At 41.7% G+C, this 20,726-nt stretch overlaps 1 protein-coding gene across 2 annotated transcripts in view; it reads left to right on the forward strand.

The window, feature by feature from the left end:
- macf1b (microtubule actin crosslinking factor 1b) overlaps positions 1–20,726 on the forward strand; it is a 45,445-nt gene that overhangs the window by 6,629 nt on the left and 18,090 nt on the right. The window contains exons 1-26 of one of the 2 annotated variants that reach the window (XM_010768734.1): positions 2,941–3,499; positions 6,700–7,436; positions 7,637–7,693; positions 7,825–7,995; positions 8,660–8,826; positions 8,940–9,099; positions 9,202–9,286; positions 9,534–9,778; positions 11,079–11,198; positions 11,318–11,425; positions 11,539–11,757; positions 12,127–12,330; positions 12,989–13,220; positions 14,097–14,323; positions 14,403–14,525; positions 14,618–14,719; positions 15,277–15,378; positions 15,556–15,720; positions 15,880–16,035; positions 16,812–17,009; positions 17,449–17,577; positions 17,681–17,851; positions 17,932–18,087; positions 18,177–18,383; positions 18,498–18,617; positions 18,699–18,868. In XM_010768734.1, the coding sequence (XP_010767036.1) occupies positions 6,780–7,436; positions 7,637–7,693; positions 7,825–7,995; positions 8,660–8,826; positions 8,940–9,099; positions 9,202–9,286; positions 9,534–9,778; positions 11,079–11,198; positions 11,318–11,425; positions 11,539–11,757; positions 12,127–12,330; positions 12,989–13,220; positions 14,097–14,323; positions 14,403–14,525; positions 14,618–14,719; positions 15,277–15,378; positions 15,556–15,720; positions 15,880–16,035; positions 16,812–17,009; positions 17,449–17,577; positions 17,681–17,851; positions 17,932–18,087; positions 18,177–18,383; positions 18,498–18,617; positions 18,699–18,868 (4,451 nt within the window). In that variant the 5' untranslated portion in view covers positions 2,941–3,499; positions 6,700–6,779. Of the gene's footprint in view, positions 1–2,940; positions 3,500–6,699; positions 7,437–7,636; positions 7,694–7,824; positions 7,996–8,659; positions 8,827–8,939; positions 9,100–9,201; positions 9,287–9,533; positions 9,779–11,078; positions 11,199–11,317; positions 11,426–11,538; positions 11,758–12,126; positions 12,331–12,988; positions 13,221–14,096; positions 14,324–14,402; positions 14,526–14,617; positions 14,720–15,276; positions 15,379–15,555; positions 15,721–15,879; positions 16,036–16,811; positions 17,010–17,448; positions 17,578–17,680; positions 17,852–17,931; positions 18,088–18,176; positions 18,384–18,497; positions 18,618–18,698; positions 18,869–20,726 lie in introns of those variants that run through there. The other variant, XM_010768735.1, reaches the window with a different exon arrangement.

Genomic DNA, 20,726 nt, shown 5'->3' on the forward strand with positions numbered 1-20,726 from the left:
CTTTAACTACACCAGCTCTTCACTTTTTAAGAAAATGTGTGCAGGCTCTATGTGCAGCTACCGTGAAATGGAGAAGAGAGGTTTTTGGCAAAATCATTTAATTAGTTCAGAGGGGACTGGAGGCTGCTGAAAGCCGGGATCAGGTGTCGGGGTTTGACAACAATGTCTTCCTGGAAAAGTGGTGCCTCATCACTGCCAGCTCCTTTCAGATTAAGAAAGAGGGGACGGGGGATGTGGGCCTTACTTGCTCATTAAACAGCTTAAGACATTAGCTCTCCAAGTGACCCAAGCAGCAATGTGTGAGTGTGGTGTTCATTATGATTACCGTTTTTCTAAACTACTGTACATGCGAGATACAGGCTTTGGTGTGATTCATGAGAGAGTGGGAACTCTTACATCAGCACTGAAGTACTCAGGGGTTAAATAACTTGACCCTACAGGGCGCGTTCTTTTCAATGTTCTCTTTACAGGTCGGCCACAGTGACAGGCATTTTCAGTTTTCCTTTTTCCTCATCGTCTTTGCTTTTTTTTTTCTCACTTTTTGCATAAATTAAAGCTAGAGGAGGGTGGGGGGTCATAAATGGGACAGTAATGTAAGGGGCTAAGAATGGCTCTGAGAACCTGAAGCAGCTTCAAAGCAGAACTAAATAGCCGTTTTTTTTACCACCACCAGCATCTTTAGTGCCCATTCATTGAAGTATTGAAAGCTAATAATAAAAGCTATGATAGACTGTTTTACCAGATGAGAACTATTTGAACAATTTCCTAATGTCATGTTTTTTTAGCAAATTTGCAGCAGTATTGGAAATGTTAGTCCATAACTTTTATCCAGTCTGATCTCACACGGCTTCCATAATAATGAGTAGGTTAACTAGAGATGCCCCCTACAAATAAATGTAAAAATTGGACATAATAAGCTTCTTGCACATGCTCATAATACGGCAGTTTGTGAGGATGGTCTTGTTTTGCCTTGCAGAGGACAAATACCACTTGCCGATAATACTTTAAGGTCCCTCAAGAAAACATTCTAATGCCTTTCTTAGCCAAAATCTAATTTCACCAATGCCTTGGTTTAAGAAAAATAAAATACAGTACCTACACAAGTAGGCAAGGCCGCCCCTCCCTACACGGAGATCACGCAGGGGCCTCATCTAGCGGAGGGAGCCTCAACTGAGTGTAGATGCGGCACAGTTTCGCCGCTGCGAGGCTCCAATAGCACCCCCTCCAACGCTCGCGACGCAGAGGGCCTCATCATATAACTTTGCGTGGGGCCACAAGTTGGCCAGGGGCGGCCCTGCAAGTAAGCATGCTTACTAAGGGTTGACTGAGTGAACATAGTTTAGTAGATGTTGAAGAACTGCATTTTACCATAGCTCAAATCACCACTGTGATCGGATGAACCTCACAGGTCCACTGGCATGACCGTAGACTTGTCGTCTAGTTTTATGAAGTAACATGATGATCCTGTGGCCCAGACTCAATAAATCAGGACTGCGCACATCTCACACTGAATAAACCAAGTTTGCATTGACAGGTTCTAAATTGTTCCCCTTACATGTATCACAGAAGGCACTTTACACCGAAGCGAGTGCTATTGATTTTGTGATATTTTATGATGTCATATATGTACTTGCACAGGGGAATGCAAGCAGTAGGGCACATTTCCTCCTTCCCATATTAGATATGATCATCTCTGACTTCTCTGGCTGAGAGAATACACAGACAAAGACAAATATATGTTATGTAAAAAGATTTTGCATAAATGTAAACTAGTAATAATTATTTGAAGAGCCAATCGTAAGTTTGGCTTCCTTCAGAGGTATTCTTGTTGAACTAATCCAAAACACTCAACGGGTGACCTTGGATTAGGGAGTAGTCGAAGGGGCAGGTTCTGCACACATACAGTACAGTGTGTATTGGCAGAACTGTGTGAGAGAGTCTGTGTGGGTGGGTGGGTGTGTGTGTGTACTGTGCATGCATGCACGCATTTGCTGGATCAGTCGATTGGTTGATTATGTGGTTGGCTGGAGATAAGAGAGAGGGAAAGGATTTGGGGCGTAAACACTCTTTGTTAGACTGTTACCTGTATGCATGCCTTTGTTGGGTCTCAGTGCACCTGCACATTATGTAATTTACAAAGACATGAAGAAAGTGTCTGATGTATTAAAACTGGTGTTGTTCATATCTGAATAAACACCATTTAACAGAAAATGTTGCTGTAATTGTGTTTGCATACAGTATGCTTGGTGTTCTCCATTTATAAGGCAAATGTTGTGACTTATTGAATGGGGCATGATAGCATTTCACCATAGGGGTCCTTCCTTTAGTTTCCCATGCCAAAAACACTCTGTATTATCGTCCCGTTGCTCTCCATTTTTTCTTCTGTGTGTTTCCTTCCAGCCTCTTTGTTTATGGGCTGGGCTAGCAATGGCTGGAACTGAGTTGAAAAGTAATCTGAGATGTTTTACAGTAATTAGTCGTCTTTGTTGCTGCTGTGGAGACTGCAGCACTGACTCTGAATGGGGAAGGGGGGTGGGGATGCAAGGGGGTTGGGGTTGAATGTGTGAGTGGGTGGGTGGCAGGGCAGGGTGGGTGTGGGTGTGGGTCTCGTCTTTTGTAGCCTGCACTTCTCTCGCTCGCCATCGTGAGAGGCAATGGACTGAGGCAGCTGTCACTTAACATGTGAATGTTCCAAGGGCGGCCCAGGGGTCTTTAGAAAACTCTCCTTCTTTTGCCCCCCACCCATCCCATTTTTCAAGCAGAAGCAGCATGGAGTTTCTGAGCCGAAGTCGGGCCCAGAGGAGGGGCTTTGTTGGATGAGAAGGGGGAGAGAGAGTGAGAAAAAGCCTGGGGAAGGTAAAAGGGGCACTTTGCCGCCTCGCTGCTTGGTACAGGAGCGACCTGAGCAGCAGACGTGCTGCTGAGAATACTACCAGCGCCTTCTCGTTACATGGAAACAGGTTCAATCTGACCTCCATGCAAAAAACTGGTCTTGGCTGGGAACTGTGGGAGTTCAACTGAGCCGTTGGAATACATTGTCTCCATCTGGGCGCACTATCCCATCGGCGGCGATAACAAGGAAGGAATTCCTCTATCACAGCTCGCACAACAAAGAAGAAACGGAGAGGAGCAGAGCTGGTGGGAGGAGAAGTGAAGTGAGGGGAGGGGTGCACTGAGAGGGGAGAGGAGGACATTGTTTGCCTGTGACTGTGGGCAACGGAAAAGCATGAGTTATCAGGGCATGTGTGAGTGTGTTTAGAAAGTGTGTTTGTATGTGGGCATGTGTGAATGAGTGGACTTGATTGAGTGTGAGTTTGGGAGAGTATGCATGTGTGTGTGAGGAGCGTTCATGTTTGGGATGTTGGAGCCGGGAGGCCGTTCAAAGGATGCTCAAACAAAGCTGGATTTTTTTTTCACCCCTTTATCCCCCTTTTTGAATGGTGACTGAGGACCGGCTGGATTCCTTTACTCATGCTGTTTGGCTCAATCGTGCTTCAGGGTAAGTGTGGTTCACGCAAGCTTCAAACCGCCAAAACTGCCAGTAACACAGGAGTGGATATAGAGAGTCTGGTTTTGGACTTTGGAGCCATGTGAGTTGTGACTTCAAATTTGATTTTCTTCACTTTTTCGAACGGAATGAATGAAAGATACAATTGTGGAAAGGCAATGAAATATTCCAGTAAAGGCGACAATAGTGTGAATGGCTCATTTGGATGTAAGTATTTTATTCCGTTCAACAGTTTGTTTTCAACAGTCTTCTAGCTGCTTGGATTTTTTTAAAGATTCAGATCAAAATACCCCAGTAGGCCGTTTTCAGCCACTCTTTTCCCAAAACCATGCTGACATTTCACTCTACACTATAGCTTTATTTCGCCTGAGTAGCCTTTCTTAGAGAGAAACGTGTGACCTTGTACAATATCCACCTTAAAATGTTATTGGTCTCATGGGTGGATGCACAGCTGCCATCCTTGATTAGGGACCACTAACATGATTACTACTTCAGGACCTCCCTTAACAGAGGCAGATGCACAGCAGTGACACAACATTATGGGGCTATACTGTTGTGATTGATGGTTATTGTTCTTCTTTAAAAAAAAACACACTATGCTTTATATATCAAGTGTGTCAATCAATGCAATACGTAAGACATTAGAGCTTTTCATTAGTATCATGAAATATAAGGTGATCAAAATATTTAAAATGCATGCTTTTGTGTCCCGAATCGGAATTAAGATAAGCTTATAGATCAAATATGGAATTCATGTATCGACCAATTGTTACAAAGAGGATTTTCTTCCATATTTCTTAGGCATGGAGAAGACCCTATACCACTCTATTCATCACGAAATGGACTGTGGTTATCTATCATAAATCAGTGTTGAGAGCAGAGAAAGGTCTGGGCTGAATTAAAGGCCATTTCAAAAATAGGTTAAGTAATGGGATGGGCAGGTCACCCGCAATACGAGTTGAAGTGGTTCCCTGGTTAGCTGTCTAGTATCATTATGCTAGAAAGTGGGGGTGCATATCAGATATCAGGCTTAAAACATATTGTGAAGGTTTCTATGGTTTAATTTGATTGGAGGATAACTATTTGGTAGTGGCATCTAATTTATGTCAGCTAGAGTATGGTTGCAATGTGTTTGATATTAACTAGCCGTTCTGTAAAGACGTTGTATACAACCATCTGAATGGCCCAGTCTTATGGAAATGTTTTTTTATATTGGCATATTATCTTTCAATAACATATCCTTGGTAGTTTGCCATGTGCTCTCTAATAATACTACTCAGCATATCCTCACATACATTTCTGTGAGATCACTGTGTAATTTAGCAGACGACCACACATGCGCTGCAGCAACCAGACACGGCACACCCTCTCTCTTGAATTGTTAACCCATACGAACACGGCCACAGACACTCTCTCTGCCCTCCTCAGGAGACCGCTGGGCAGTGATCTGAGCTAACTGAGTAATCATTGATCCTGGGGCCGGGGCTTTGTCTGGGCACCACTTTCTGATCTGACTGTGTTCTCCCCTGTGGATCCATTGACTGCATCATCTGCTCTACAGAGACGTGCATGATGTAGGTAATTACTAGCCTAATGCACATGGAGCCATCGTATCAAACTAGGTCATTCTCAATTACTTAAAAGCTCCGTATCTAAATTATAATAAAATTTGATTCAAACATGTTGTTGATATTGACAGTAGCACAATGCTAAGTTCTCCTTGGCTGCAGACTGTCTTTGTGTCTAACCTCTGGCAAAGATGAGAGATCTGCATATTCAGCATTATTTGTGGCTGCTTACAGCAATACTAACATGTATTGGTAGCCATACAGCAGTATTAATATGCCTCTTCAAACCACAAAAAAACCCTACTCAGATAGCTTAAGGAGCCAACCTCCCAATTCCCCCATTGTTGACCCATATTGGCCCACCCACAGGTCTTTAGTCAGCAAGCATGACCTGAGGTGACCTGTATAATTCTGAGTGGACCAGTCCAACCCCGCCTCAGAGGGAGGACTCGGCCTCGACAGGAACCCTCCCTGTGATCTCCTGATGGGCTCACCTCAGCTCCTCTAGACCAAGATAATTGCATTCACCTTCAACCCTTCTGTCAAAACAATTAAAGTACTGAGCTGACGGGGAAGCAGACGGGCAGACACAGTTTGAAACTGTAACTGTGAATGAGTATTTTCAGAAACATATACATATTTGTCAAACAATATGTTGATGACATCATTATTTGATTACAAAATGTAATTTAATAATTTAGAAGAGAGAGAAAATCCTTGTATTATATAATCTACAATTGGCGATCATAATGGAAAAGCATTTTGTTAAGCCTTTTTGTCCACAAAAAGACAATGTAATACTGCACACTATGCTGTCTATTGCTGCGGTTGTCCTAACTACTCCTGCCCCCATGCCACAGTTTAATCCTACTCCTCTTCGTATTAACACCTCTGAGAAATGAGGCTGTGTCTGCGTTTTTATGGCTGTCATATTTGATCAGATTCTTAGCGGGTTTCCCAGGACTGGTCCAGGCTGAGTGAGAGAAAGAGCTGGCTGTCTGCCACCGCTTCTGCATGCCAGGCCCAACAGTGGGATCCTCGACAAGCCTGTCACACTGATTTCCAAGCCCAGAATATTTCAGTTGGTGATGTGAGTTAGATGGGGGGCATGTGTGTATGTGGTCTGAAGGCAGACAAAGGAACAAGGAATATCCTGGCCAAGTATCTCTGCTGTAGTTTCCTCTGGTCTTTCGGTGCCAAGAAAAGGGCAACAATGGCACAGAAATTTAGCAAATGAAATATGTGAGGGACTGGTTTCATTTCGTCTTATATTGGATTTTAGGAGGCAGTGGGGGTTACATCCAAAATAATGTTACATGGCTATCAGACCATTGGGTTCAAATCCAATATCAGTGTTTGATTTAAAATCATGTTTTTAAACAAATGAACTGAAGTGTTATTAAGTGAAATAGTATCCGACACCACATTGGCACGTTGTCACCAATAACAAAACCAGCTAGTCAGTATCGGACTGATATCAAATATCATTATTGGTGTATTTCTTCTTTAAAGCAAGGAATTTGTGCTTTAAAAAAGGAAGGTCTGTTGGATATATGTTTTTGTTTATTTACACAATGAACATGTGTTCACATGATGACTCAGAGCCCCCTTGTCTTATTTTAGGTAGCTGAAGGATCTTCCGCATGCATGGCCGAGGGGCCTTACCTCACCTTTTACCTCACTAGCCTCTGGGCTGAAGGATTATGGGTAACCTCATCAGCAGGCCCAGCTGCCTGGGCCAGAAATCCAAGCATGTGAGGTCAGACGAGGCTTTCCTGAAGGAGTGTTACCAACGACGAAGAGAGTGGCAGCCCCAGGAGCAACATGGCGAGGTCAAACCAGAAGTGTCAATACAAGTCAAAGACAAAGCACGGGAGGATGCAATCAAGGAAGCAGAGGTGGAAAGTGAACCGGAGTTACAAATCATTGATCATAAGAGGGAAGAGGGGACTCGTACTCCCATTTCGGACAAACCCCTCCGCAGCTCCCCCGCTTCCACAATCAGAAGCACCAGTACTCTTGACTGGCACAACAGCCCTTCTCCAATAAAAACATCCCGAAATGGGACACTTACAAGAATAACAGTGCCTCCGGAGTTCACCAGATCCCCCTTGGCTAACCCAGACTTAAACGCTGCAGAGAGAAGGGCCAGCTTCCAGAGGAGAGACTCTAGAGAAGGAAGCCCCTGGTCCTGGAAGGCTCGGGCATCACGTGAGGTCACAGAGGTGACAGAGGTGACGGAGACGACCGTTACGGAAATTGTGGAAGTGGTAGAGTATCCGTCTGGAGATAAGGGAGGGGACCCCATTGTCACCAGAACTGTCAGAGTCCTGAACGGTGCCGCCGATGAACTTGCAGAGGTTGATAACAACTCCGATTTTCAAACACAACAAATCTCATCTATCTTCCATATCATCCTTTCTTGTTCTCATGTGAACTTTCTAACCTTTTCCCATCTAGGCTCTATCTTTAGACGAAAATGTTTTGAATGTATAACATCATGGTGGGTCCTGTGACTTTATGAATCGCAACAACATGCTGACTGTGTTTATTTTTGTAGCTCCAAAGTGATGGACACTCAAGCTCAGACCAAGATTCCTGCATGGATAGATGGAGGGTATGTTTTACCCCTTAACGTTGTCTCTCTTTGTAACGTTATAGTTAATCAAGTTGCACCTGGAATCTTTTGCAAACAGTACTTTCTTTCATTCGTACTTCAGCTAATACTTTGTGATGGTCTCTCTCAAGGGAACAAGATCATCTTTGGCACTGAGGGATATGTCAACAGATCCTGAGACATTTCTCCAAAACCTAGAAGCTTTGCTCACATGGGTCTGCGAGATAGAGGAGCTCACAGCCAACCAGAAACCCCCATCATCAGAGGTCAAAGTGGTGAAAGCACAGCTCCAAGAACAAAAGGTCTGCTATCATCAAAATCACATCACCTGATTTCTTGTCCAAAAGATACTTTAGAATATTATAGCGCTGTGTCGACACCTAGAAGGTATACCTATAGAAAGGCTAGCTCACAAACTGAACTGCTTCCTTTAGAATTTAAATACAGTTCTATTCAGCGGTGAATAGGTGGTGTTCATAGCCACAATGAGCTTCTTCAGTAAGGCTTTGTGTACATTTCCTGGGGGTATGAAAAAAGTGGGGACGTCTCTCACCTTTCAGCTGTAATCACACCCATTGTGAGCTGTTTGGATGAGGTGAAACCTGCCTGGCTCTTGACAATGTAAGCTTGACACGCGAGACAGGGCTTCCTTAACTCTGACCCAAAGGCAAAGAAATTAACAATGGGGCTTTGATAACTGAAATTCTTACTGGAAGCAATGCCATTTCCTCCGATACCTCAAATATAAGGTAAATCAGTTTTCTGTAGAACTGAAAAGGTCTAATCTAATTTAACACAGAAGCGTCTTCGCAAAGGCCTTTGAAACATTTCTCCCTTGTCCTTATTCTTGATTTGTTTGTCTTTCTTGTAATAGGTCTACATATAATATACTCCTGCTTTTATAAATACAACTTTTCAATTTCATGAGTTATGGATTGATCTGAGCTTGGTTTTGTACTTTTAAAGCTCCTGCAACGCCTCCTAACAGACCGAAGGCGTAGTATGGACTCCATGATGTTGGAGGGCCCTCGGCTTGTAGAGGCTCATCCAGGAGAGGAGGGGGAACAGGAGAAGGTCATGCTCTCCACTCTCAAACTGAAATGGGAGGCCTTACAACGGGGGGCAGAGCAAAGGTCAGCTTCCTTTAGCCAATTGGCAATGCCATATTTACATTTGGCAAGGCTAACTGTATATCACAATTCTTCATGACCGAAAGGGGTAATCTATGAAAATGTTTTTGTTGCAGGAGAGCGAGTCTGGAGCTTATTCTGCCCAGGGCTCAACGCTTCCAGGAAGGTGTAGACAGCTTGCAGCAATGGCTCATATCTGTGGAACAGACCCTAGCTGAACTACGGAATGCAGAGAGAGTGATGCTATATGTCTCAGAGGCCACAGACAGGGCCAAGGTTAGAAATGTTCCATGTATGGTTCAACTTTATTGAACAGAATATTAAATGTGCATTATGCTGATTTAGAATAACTTTGATGTGTTTTATCTTGTCCTTTAGGCTGTTGTTGAAGAGATTCAAGTCAAAACTGATGAGCTAGGGAAAATACAAAAGTCCGGACAAAATCTGATGGAAGCAATTGCAGGTAAGGTTTTTCACATAGAGTAAAAATGACAAGGGCTTAGAATGGTTCACGGTTGCATATAAATACATAATGTTCTATAACTGCAGCATCAGAACTGAATTTCACAGCAAAAAGTATATTGATTATAAAAGCCTATACGCATTAGATTTAGAATGGATTCTGATTAAAATGTAAAATAAAAAAATGTTTTTCTTACCCACAATGTCAGCTGACATGCCCAATGGTTGTGGTTTTTCCATTCTTTCAGAGGAGGAAGCCGAGCAGGTGCAGGAGAAGATGGATGCTCTGCGAATCCGTTGCTCTGTGCTAAATCTAAGCAGTCTGGACATCCTGCAGAGGCTGGAGCAGGCCCTGGAGGCCTCCAGTCGCTGTACCTCTAGCCAGGAGGACCTTCACCTGTGGCTGGGCCGCATCGAGAGGGAGCTCCTGGGGGCAGCTGGAGTGCATACACATGCTGGAGATGCAGTACTATGTGCAGCTGAAAAACAGAGGGTAACATTCTCACTCCATACTAAAACAAACACTTCAGAAGCTTTGGAAATGTTGCTTACTATTTCAATGAAAAGTACCTGAACTTACCTGACTTTAACTAGCTTGATCATTAGCATTCATGTTTGTTTTTTTAAATGATGCTATCTCATGAGACCCAAGTTTGTAGAGGCTAACATCAGGTTTCAGTATGCAGCCTTTGCTGACTAGCAAGTAACTTTTTTTCAAAGAAAAAGCTTGCTGGTGGGCATGTCTGAAGCTAGACCAACAACCAATCACCTGAATCTCCCACCCCGGACACACAAGCAGCGGTTTGATTGGCTAGAGCTTGTACTGGCATATCATTCGATTGGCTGACGCTTCCGTCGAAGCTTCAAAAGTTGAACATTGCTCAACTTTTGCAGCTACGCTTTTCTCCCACAATGCAGTTCGGCGAAGCGTGACGTCACCCCATTCAAAGTGAATGGGCAGAAGCGTTAAAGCTTCAACGCATGCCGCACGATTTGATTGGCTGGAGCTTCCGTCGACGCTTGAAAAGTTGAACCTTTCTCAACTTTCAAAGCGAGGCAAAACGACCCGACGGAACCACAATGCAGTTCGGCAAAGCGTGACGTCACCCCATTCAAAGTGAATGGGAAGCATCTCCGTTGAAGCACGCAACGCTGCCGTGTGGACGGGCCGTAACATTTATCCTAGTTATTAGATAGGCTAAGGACGGAAGGGCTCCAAGTCAGCAGATGCATCTCATTTCTATATTTATGCAAATATTTACATATCATAGCTAAGTGGACTTAGATGGTTCCTGCTTTGGTTATAATTCTGCTGTAAAGTAATGTTATTACAGCAGATGTTTTGAAGGAAAAACACAGGTGTGATTAATAATGTTAATACAGGGATGGATCCATCCTTAGTGTGATTAGTTACACCTGTGTTTCTCTTGCACCTGGGCAGGCTAACTATTGGCCAATTGTTTTAGGCCTGCTATAGCATACACAAAAATTAACATCAGGTTTTTTCTCCTCTTTAAGCTATAATATTTATTGGGACATTTATATTATAATATACTATATTTTCAAGCAATGTTTTTTGCTAATAATTTAGAAAGACAATATGCTTTTAGCCGAAATATCTCTCTTTTGTAAAATGTATTTAAATGTCATTCCTTAATTCTCTTCATATTAAAAAAACAAATACATATTTTTCTGATATTGTTGTGTATGTTCGATTGCTGTTTTTATACAGACAGTGGTTTATATATTAAATGTCATTAATGCTTTGCTAAAATACGGCATATACTTCATAGCTGGAACAGGCAGTGGTGAAGGAGATGGCTTGGTTAAGAGACACAGCGCTGAGTCTTGAAAAGCTGAAAAGTATTCATCTGGAGCCACAGCTCATAGCAGAACAACTCTATGAGCAAAAGGTCGGTATTTTTCCACGAATAGAAAACATAACGTTAATGTAAGGTGTAAAGAAGTTTTAGAAATTAGTTTACACAATGTTTCGTATTGGAATTTAATTTCATGATTATCTCCTGAATAGATTTTAGCAGTGGAGATTCTGCAACACAGGTTCAACATTGAGAAGATGGTGAAGATTGCTGAAATCTTGCTGACATACAGTGATGAAGGAGAAACATGCGATTTGCAGGTATTTAATTACACTTCCAATGCATGCGACCAACATTAACAATGTGAACAAATGTACGTTTAAAGTCCAAAAATGTTGAAAATATTCATTTTTTCTTTCACCTCTCTCTGCAGACCCCACTAGATGCCTTACAGGAACAATGCAACACCACCTCAGCCACCAATTCCCACGTGGTGCTGCAACTTGAGCACGCTCAGTCGCTTCTTCTCCAGTTCTCAGAGGGCCTCGCTGAGGTTTCGCCCTGGCTTGAGGAAACTAAAACCCTGATTGGCCAGCTCTCCCTAAGCACAATTAGCTACGAGGCATTTCGGGAACAACAGGACCTTTTACAGGTAGAAGAAACCTGCCTCTCCACAATAGAATGCCAGCTTTTCCCTATCAACTTTTGAACCAGTTCAACAAAGAAGTCCTTTTTATACTTCACAGTCGGCCACCATTTCCCTCTAGCTGAATGAGCTGTTCTGTTCAAGTACAGGTCCTTTGTCTAATCTACTTCCTGGCATGGTTACTTTTCCATGTGTACAACACTATAATGACATTTCAGTTTTCTCAAGTATGCCATGTAAATTGAGAACGCAGGATTTGTTTTTTCAAACTTCCTCTACTAATTTTAGGGATTAAACTCAAATCAGGTACTTTCTGAAGGATGTCTGCTTTCTACATTGTTATGCAATTTTTATTTTTTTCTCTTTTCTACAAAGGGGCTGAGGGAGTCTATAGCTGAACACAGACCCTTGATAGCACGACTATGCTCTCTGGCGAAACGCTTGTCAGAGCTAAACCCCGTTCAGGGGGAAGAGTTCTGTCGAAGGGCTACGGAGGCAGAAGAGCAGCATAAAGCCATCAGAGACCGGGTCAAAGAGACTGCTAATGTTCTCGAGGAGTCCTTACCTCGATTCACACAGGTGGGAATATCAGCAGTGGACATTTCTATAAATGCAAAGTATGACAACATTTGTCTACAACTTTTATTTCCATGACCAACTGTGACAAAATCACAAGCATTATCACTGAAAAAAGAGACTGAATGTAGCTTAAGAAATAAAAACTTCAAATGAAATAAAAAATGTTCCCGATGCAGCTGTTCTGTCACCTGTGTTGCTCGTGTGAAATCTAAACTGCAGCACACAATAAGAGCAGTCGTATTTATTTATTTACTTAATATAAATGTAACTTTTTATATTGTATCAGCTGTACCGCACAACTTAGAACGAAAACAGGGGATATTAGGACAATATTAATCAGATGGCCTGACCTTTTTAATACAATTTCATGACAAAAGGACTAATATGACAGGATTTCATTGACTTACTACTGAAATAGTTACTGTTTTATTTGACTAACATTATACCAAATTGTCCAGACTTTTAGTAAATTAAAACAGAATGTTAAAGAAAAACAACTAACAAGACATTTGACACAGGAATAAGAATATATATAATATTTTGTCACAAAACGAACACTTAATGCTTGGATGATGAAGCAAATGCTAATGTTAACACTAGTAATACACTACGAACACACAACAAAAACTAAACATCATGTATTTTTTTGTATCTATAGCTGAATGAGAGGATGACCCTCATCAGAGAGAGTCTTGAGCGCCTGCACAGTCGCATAGAGACGGTCACCTCTCTTCAGGGCCTCACCCCCAGGATCCAGGAGCAGCTGCAGGACAACAAGCACAGCCTGGCCGAGCTGTCCAAGCTGCAGCTGGGCCTGGGCAGTGTCAGGACACAGGCCGACGAACTGCTGGCTAACACTCAGGCAGCTGGGGATGGATCTGTGGGCACAGGTAATGATCTCCTAAGAATTTATATTGTTTGTATACAGATCGTATGGAAGCCAAAGAGAGCAATTGTGAAAATAATGATATTGGTGATCTTTTTTCAAAGTCTGATTGAAATAGTTTCTCTTCTGTGTTTATTATTTAAACTCAGGTTAAATAAAAGGTTTTGCCGGACCATTTTTTTTTTTTTACCAAACGGGAAAATAAAGTTTCACCAGAATACTTTTTTCCTTTACTATTAAATTCTGTAATATGAAATGTATTTATTGTTGTAATACTGATTTTAGCCACACGAGGCTGAAGAGCATTATAAAATTATTACTACTCCTGTTTTCTTCTAGGTAAGTTTAGAATTTCTCAATGCATTTTTAACAAACATTTGGTGTGAGCATGTAACATTAATGTCACGTCTTTTATTTGAATTTTAAATAAATATACCTTGTGTTTGGAGTGCATGGAGAATTTCAAACTTAAATGATATAAACATGAATGTTTTTGGTCGTATAGTACATGGGGTATTGGTGCATTTGAGCTTCTTGTGGTACAAAATGAGTATTACAACATCAAACAAGATACATTTTCTTGACACAAAGAACAACAACTCACCTGGCAAGAAAAACCTTTTTTTAATGCAAAAATAATAGTCAAGGAACTTGAAATTATCGTCTTCTTTTAAGTCATCAGCACGGGAGAAAGAACAATTTAGATCAGATTTTACACAAAAAATGTATCAAAACAATGTATCACCATAATTTATTTTATCATACTCAGGGTTTCCTCATATGGTACTGTCCTGGTACACAATGGACTAAAAGTAGCATTGGTTATGCAAGAAAAAGGCAGATTCTAAAGAAAAGTCCTGTTGTATCCTTGTGATCTTAGCAATCCAGGAGCGCGTGTCCAGCCTCTCTCAGCTTTGGGATGACACACATACTCAGGCCCAGGAGAGAGAAAGCTGGCTGCTCAAACTCTTGGATCTCGCCATGAAGTTCTGGAGCGACATCAGCGATGTCACGGCAGCGCTTAATGACGCTCAGCAGGCAGTTTTAGATCTTAATGCCAGTCGGAGAGAATCAGAAACAATCCGACAGAGCCTTGAAACCATGCAGGTTTGTCCGTTAACTCTAACTTTAACAAATATAAGAAACAAAAATATTATTTCATCTTTTCAATCTTTTCAACTTATAGACTCTCAGAGAGGACATTGACAGTTTACAGGGAGATCTGGACACCCTTGGTGTTTTGGGAATGGACCTGATGTCAGCATGTGGAGATACTGACAAGCCAGATGTCACAAAGAGCCTAGATGAAGTAAGATATTGGCTACATTTAAATACAAATCATTTCAAACTCATGATGCTTTGTTGACTGACTTAAAACCTTGTTTATTTGGTGTCTTCTAGCTTTATTGCACTTGGAACCACTTGAGCAAACTATGGAACGAATGTCACAAAAAGCTGGAGGAGTCTTTGCAGATGGCACTGCATTATCAAGACACCATGCAGGTGAGTGAATATAAAACATATCTATATTGTATAAGCCTACCCATATACTAAAACAATGTCATGGTCTGATCATCTTGGCCACCCATGCCCAACAGAAGCAGTGTTTTGGCATCCTGCCAAAGACCAAGCTAGTCTTTTATTCTGACAATAGACTCTTACCCCCTGTAGCTTTACTTTGAGTAACTGACAAATGAAGTGGTCCTCTGTCAAGGAAAATGATATTAATGGTGGGAATGGTGTAAGACAATGCAAACAAGATCTATTTAAAATGCATCCAACTTTATATAGTAACATGGCAACTAATCTTGCTGTTGTTCGATTATGAAATAATACAATTCAGCAAAAATTCAGTTATAAGGGAACAAATGTAGCTTTTAGCTACTACTGTCCAAGACTTCGGTTCACCCTGCCCAGCTACATTTAATATACAAACCCTACTCATTCAGACAAGATGTAAGTTATGTTGGTACATATTTATCTTCTTTTTTGTTTTTTTGAGGACTGAGTGGTTAACGGTATAACATTTGTTGTAATTGCTGTTTTTGTCCTGCTTAAAGGGTCTTTTTGAGTGGTTGAAGTCGGCTGAGCTGAGGTCTACAGAAGAGTTCATGGTTGGAAATGACCTGGAATCAGTCAAAGAGCAGCTACGTGACCTCAAGGTGAGTTCAAGTGCTGTAGTACACCCCTAAACCTTTCAAGGTTGTTCTTACTAGGTTTCATATATACAGAAATATTGCTTCTGGCTATGTAGGTCATTATTTCTGATAACAGAAAACACATTAGTTATGGCAATGTCTAATTTCTAAAAAATGTTTCTCTGTCTTTTTTTTCCTCAGGAATTCAAGCGAGAACTTTACCAGAAGAAAATCGAGATAGAAAGCTTGAACCATCGCTTTGTGTGCCGCTTGTCTCCAGGCTCGGAGAGTCGGGGCTCTGTCTCGCCGCTGTGTGACTTCAGACAGCGCTGGGACAGCCTGGAGTCAGAGACCGTCAGCAGACAGGTGAGAACATGGAAGCATATATCATGTAATATTGATAATAATGTCACTGGAAGTCACTTATAGCACAGTGTCACCTGCATTTACCCTGAAAAGTAAATCCAAGTAAAGAAAGTTATTAACTTTTTTTATTTTTCTTTCTTTCATCTGTGTAAAAATTAGCATCAGCTGGAGTGTGCGCTTCTGGGTCTGGGTCAGTTCCAAAACACGCTAGATGAGCTGCACACATGGCTGTCCCGCACTGCTGAGCAACTGCAGGGCAACCGACCAATCAGCATCGACCTTCAGGCCAGTGAAATAGAGCTGGCTAAACACAAGGTTGGTGGCTTAAATACTATATTCAATACTAAGTGTAATGGAGCTCTTTCTGACTCTTAAGGTCTCAGAGAGCAGTGAATCCTACAACTCTTAACCCCTGTGCCTACATATTTTTGTTTAATTGCATTATTTTCTGTTTACTAAATGCTAAGGTTTTTTTAATTTATTGAACTGTCTTCAGAGACTGTGGTATGACAATTATTAACACCAACTGAGTTTGATGCAGTTTAATCTTGTGGGGTGGCTAATACAAAATAAAAAACATTCCCATGCCATGGAAATACAATATATAATATATTGTCACTTTCATTTAGTTATATTTCTCAATAGACATCAGTCCTGATGATAACTTCCAAATATTTATTCATTTTACACTGTAAATGCCAGTAGTTTTTTTTTACAAAATGTCAATGATTAGCTACAACATTGTTATTGATAAATTGCATCAAATACATTTTGTAATACAGCAGAAATGACCGTACTGGAACAAGGAAATGGGCATGTATATGATCCATAGAGCAAACATGTAAAAGGACGTGACAAAACTTCCAACATTTGAAAACTAAAAACCCACCCTCCTGAAATATATGCTATATTCCTATAGTCTCCTGAAAGTGGTTGACATGGTGTCTACCAGTGCCTGTACCTAAATGCATTATTATTATTACCAACAATACACACTGCTAGTACCCTCTCACAAACATGCCTTTTCTAAACAGTCAATCACTTCCGAGCAATAATTTTCAATCTTACTCTTTTTATTCTTTCTCCTACAGGTCTTGCATAATGATGTCATGTCCCATGTTCGCACAGTGGAGTCCCTGAACCAGGCTGGCAGGGGGCTGCTGGAGGTCGGGTCAGGGGACAGCCCACATGGTCTCCAGTCTCGGCTGGAGCAACTCAACGAGAGCTGGGAGTTTGTCCGCTGTGAGACTGAGCGCAGGCAGCTGGAGTTAGAGAACAGACTGAGTCAGGTGACGAGAAACACACATCTGTTATTTGTTACACATTCTAACAATAGTCACAAAAAAGTATAGACAAATAGGAACAGTACGTATACAGTAAACTCTTACGTTATCTTATAGTATGTCTCAGCTGTGCTGCATTTACTGTTTCATTCAATTCACTCAGTTTATCATGGCGCCCCCTTGTGGTGATAGTAGGGTAACATCTACATTAGAGTCCAAATTTAAACTGGTGGTCATAAAGAAAGGTAGTAAAAAAAAATTGTGTTATATTTGTTTTCATTTTTTCTCTTCTTCTGTAAACATTGCTATTACTTTTTATTGTTTTGATATTTGTTTAATCACTATTAGCACTTTGGGCTGATACAAATACAGCAATCATTTAATTAGTATTCTTATATCAGGCTTTAGTAACCTGATATGTGCATTCATCTTTTTATTTTTGCAGGTACAAGATGTTACAATGGAGATTCAAGATCTCCTGCAGTGGCTGGAGAACACAGACCTGAGACTGTCCTCCTCTAAAACCATGTGGGGTATGCCGGACTCTGCCAGTGAAAGGCTCAGTGCACACATGGTAAAAAGGATCAGACTATAAACTCTAAAAGAGATACGAAAAAAATCTGTTTCCCTGGAAACTAAATAATAAAACCGATTGTCCTTCTTCTCGCCCTCAACAGGAGCTGTGCAATGAGATGGATTCAAAGATCCACGCCTACACTGACGTGAAGAACGCTATCCACAGGATGCTGGAGAGCAGCAGCGTGATGCGGGGATCGAGCACCGAACACAGCTTATCTATTCTGGAACAGAAGTGGGCATCTGTTTACAGCAAGGTCCACGAGCGAAAGGTAAGTCAACTCTTCCTCTTGTGGATGTATCACTCATTTTGTGCGTTATTACATCTGATAGCGTCATTATGTTCCCACAGGCAAGGCTTACGGAAGGGTTGGGTCTGGCCAAGGACTTCCACAGTAACATCCAGGAACTTCTCACCAAGATGAGCAAGTGTGAAGAGTCCATCGGGCTTCTTCCTGCTCCCAGCTTTGTTCTGGATAAAGTGTGTACTCAACTTCAGGAGCACAAAGTAAGTCCTACTTCAATTATTCTATTTCTGATACAGATCCAGAGTTACAGATAGTTTCTGTATTCATGTTTTGGTTTTTATTTGCACAGACCCTGCTGAACGAGGTGAACGGTTATGGTGAGAAGAAGACCACAGTGGAGAACACGGCACGCAGGCTACTAGAACTGAGCAGGAAGGAGGACTGTGACGTCATTCATAACCTAATCATGACCGTCCAGGATCGATACAAAAAGCTCCAGCAACGCGCTTCAGAACGAGGCAAAACACTGGAGGAGGTCAAAAAGAATGCCAAACAGGTATAACACCATATAAACTTCACTTAAGACGGATGACCTCAAACTAAACATGGACTTTAGGTGCCACTCAGAGGAACTTTTGTTTAGTATCTGTCTTTATTTTTCATATTTTAGTTTAATGAATCCTGGCGCCTCCTAGTGGACTGGATGACGGAGGTGGAGCAGATTTTGGACACGCATAGAGAGATCGCTGTGTCCCACGAAGAGATTAAACAACAACTGACAGAACAGAAGGTGCAGTAAACCAAACGATGAATTGAACTTGGTTTTACATGTTTATGATCACTTGACAGATCTCTTATTCTTTATCATCAGGAGTTCCAGAAACTGCTGAGGTCCAAGAGGCCCATGTACGAGGCGACGATGAGGAATGGACGTAGCCTTCATGAGAGAGCTCGGACTGGCTATGATAGACAGTATGTGGAGAATCTACTGGCTGAACTAAAAGACACCTGGGACACCATCAGTGGCAAGACTATGGAGAGGTATGGAACATTAGCTGTATACAGTGATGCAAACACAGGTATGGTGAAAAAAGAGAGAAATATTCAAAGCAGAAAAAAAACAGCGTAATATACCATCTGACAATGACAGATTTTTCTTTTTGGATATTTTACAAATCACTCCGCTTTCAAACTCTATTCTTGTTATTTTTAACAACTTTTTTTTGTTACTGTCATATAGTATTTTATACCTTTAATAATTGAGTCTCTAATGTCTCATTAATAACTATAATGATCATATCAAGGTGTGCCTTAACCTCACTGAGCTGAGGTTATTTGAGCCTCTCAGGAGAGAGCTCTCTTCCACCTGGTTGTAGAAAAGCTCTTTAAATTCGTTAGCATAGCTAGCTAACCAGATGCTAATAACAACAGATCGCCACTGTGCTTACAACTAAAGACACAGCCTCGCAAACACTGCGGCATGTGTACGGCTCCTTATGGGTACTGCAATATTTGAAGAGCTGGAGCAGCGTTCCGATGCTCTCCGTTACACCTCTAGTCTACACTCCTTTCAGACGAGACATAACAACGTGAAGACACGTTACGCTCGTGTTGTGTCAAGGAACCTGCCCTTGGCCAGGAAAAACAGGCACTCGCTTGTTTAATTAACACAACACGAGCGTAACGTGTCTTCACGTTGTTATGTCTCGTCTGAAAGNTGTCTCAGTGGACTTCACAGTTTGTACAGAATATCAGTATGACAATACGACACCCTCTGTCCTTAGACCCTCACATCGTACAAGGAAAAACTTCCAGAGAAAACCCACAGTTTAAAGGGAAAAATGGGAGAAACCTCAGGGAGAGCAACAGAGGAGGGATCCCTCTCCCAGGACGGACAGACGTGCAATAGATGCCGTGTGTAAATTGAAAAGATAATACATTTGTAACATAGGTAGTCCAAATGTTTGGAAATGCATTTGTGTATAATAGGAAGATGAATCCACGAGGATATCCATCCAGGACTTGTGATCCAGGACCACAGCCACGACTCAAGATCCAGGACTTACGATCCATGACACAGGACCGCAGGATCATCCATGACTCCGGATCCTGGGAAAAGACCCCACTCATCCTCACCATGCTCTGTTCTCCCTGCTGCCCTCCGGCAAAGGTTCCGCAGCTTTAAGAGCAAAACAGTCAGATTCTGTAATTGCTTTTTCCCCCATGCCATCAGACTGCTGAATATTAAGTAGACCAGCAACATAGAGATTACATTACGCTGTGTAAAGCGCACATATTTTCTATATAGAATGTCTATTTTATTTATATGTATAGTAAGTCTTTATATTTTAAACGCACATTTTATCTTTAATTTTTTCAGCACCACGTCACTATTATTTATTGATATGTATAATTTTAACAAGTTTTTATATTGTCCCGTTCCTGTAAGCCAGTACAACACATTTTTGTTTTAATAGTACACTCAGTGTCTTGTTGAAATGACAATAAAGTATGTCTATCTATCTATCTATCTATCTACTAGAATAGATTTACATTGTGCAATTTACAGCATCTCTGTATAGTATGTGTATTCACTCTCTGTCCTACACAGCTTGTTGGAGCTCCTGCCGCCCCCCCCCCTCCCTGTGAGCCCAGTGTGCTCTGATTGGTCAGCTCGCCCACTCTGTTCTGATGAGTCCACCACCGTTACAGCGGAACATCAGTGATTATGTGTTACAATGGCGTTAGCAACTAGAAAATGAAACCAGTAATGACAAACAGATGAGAATGCTGCGTGGGGTCTGGGTGCCGTGTTGGCGGGACGTTGCGGGGCTCGCTGCTGGAGCGGACAGTGTGAGCTGGCTTAGTGTTGTTTCCTGGTTGCTGCATGGGGTCTGCG

The sequence above is a fragment of the Notothenia coriiceps genome, unplaced genomic scaffold (genome assembly GCF_000735185.1).
Source record: "Notothenia coriiceps isolate Sejong01 unplaced genomic scaffold, NC01 NC01_scaffold00005972, whole genome shotgun sequence".
In the NCBI taxonomy this organism is placed as follows: Eukaryota; Metazoa; Chordata; class Actinopteri; order Perciformes; family Nototheniidae; genus Notothenia; species Notothenia coriiceps.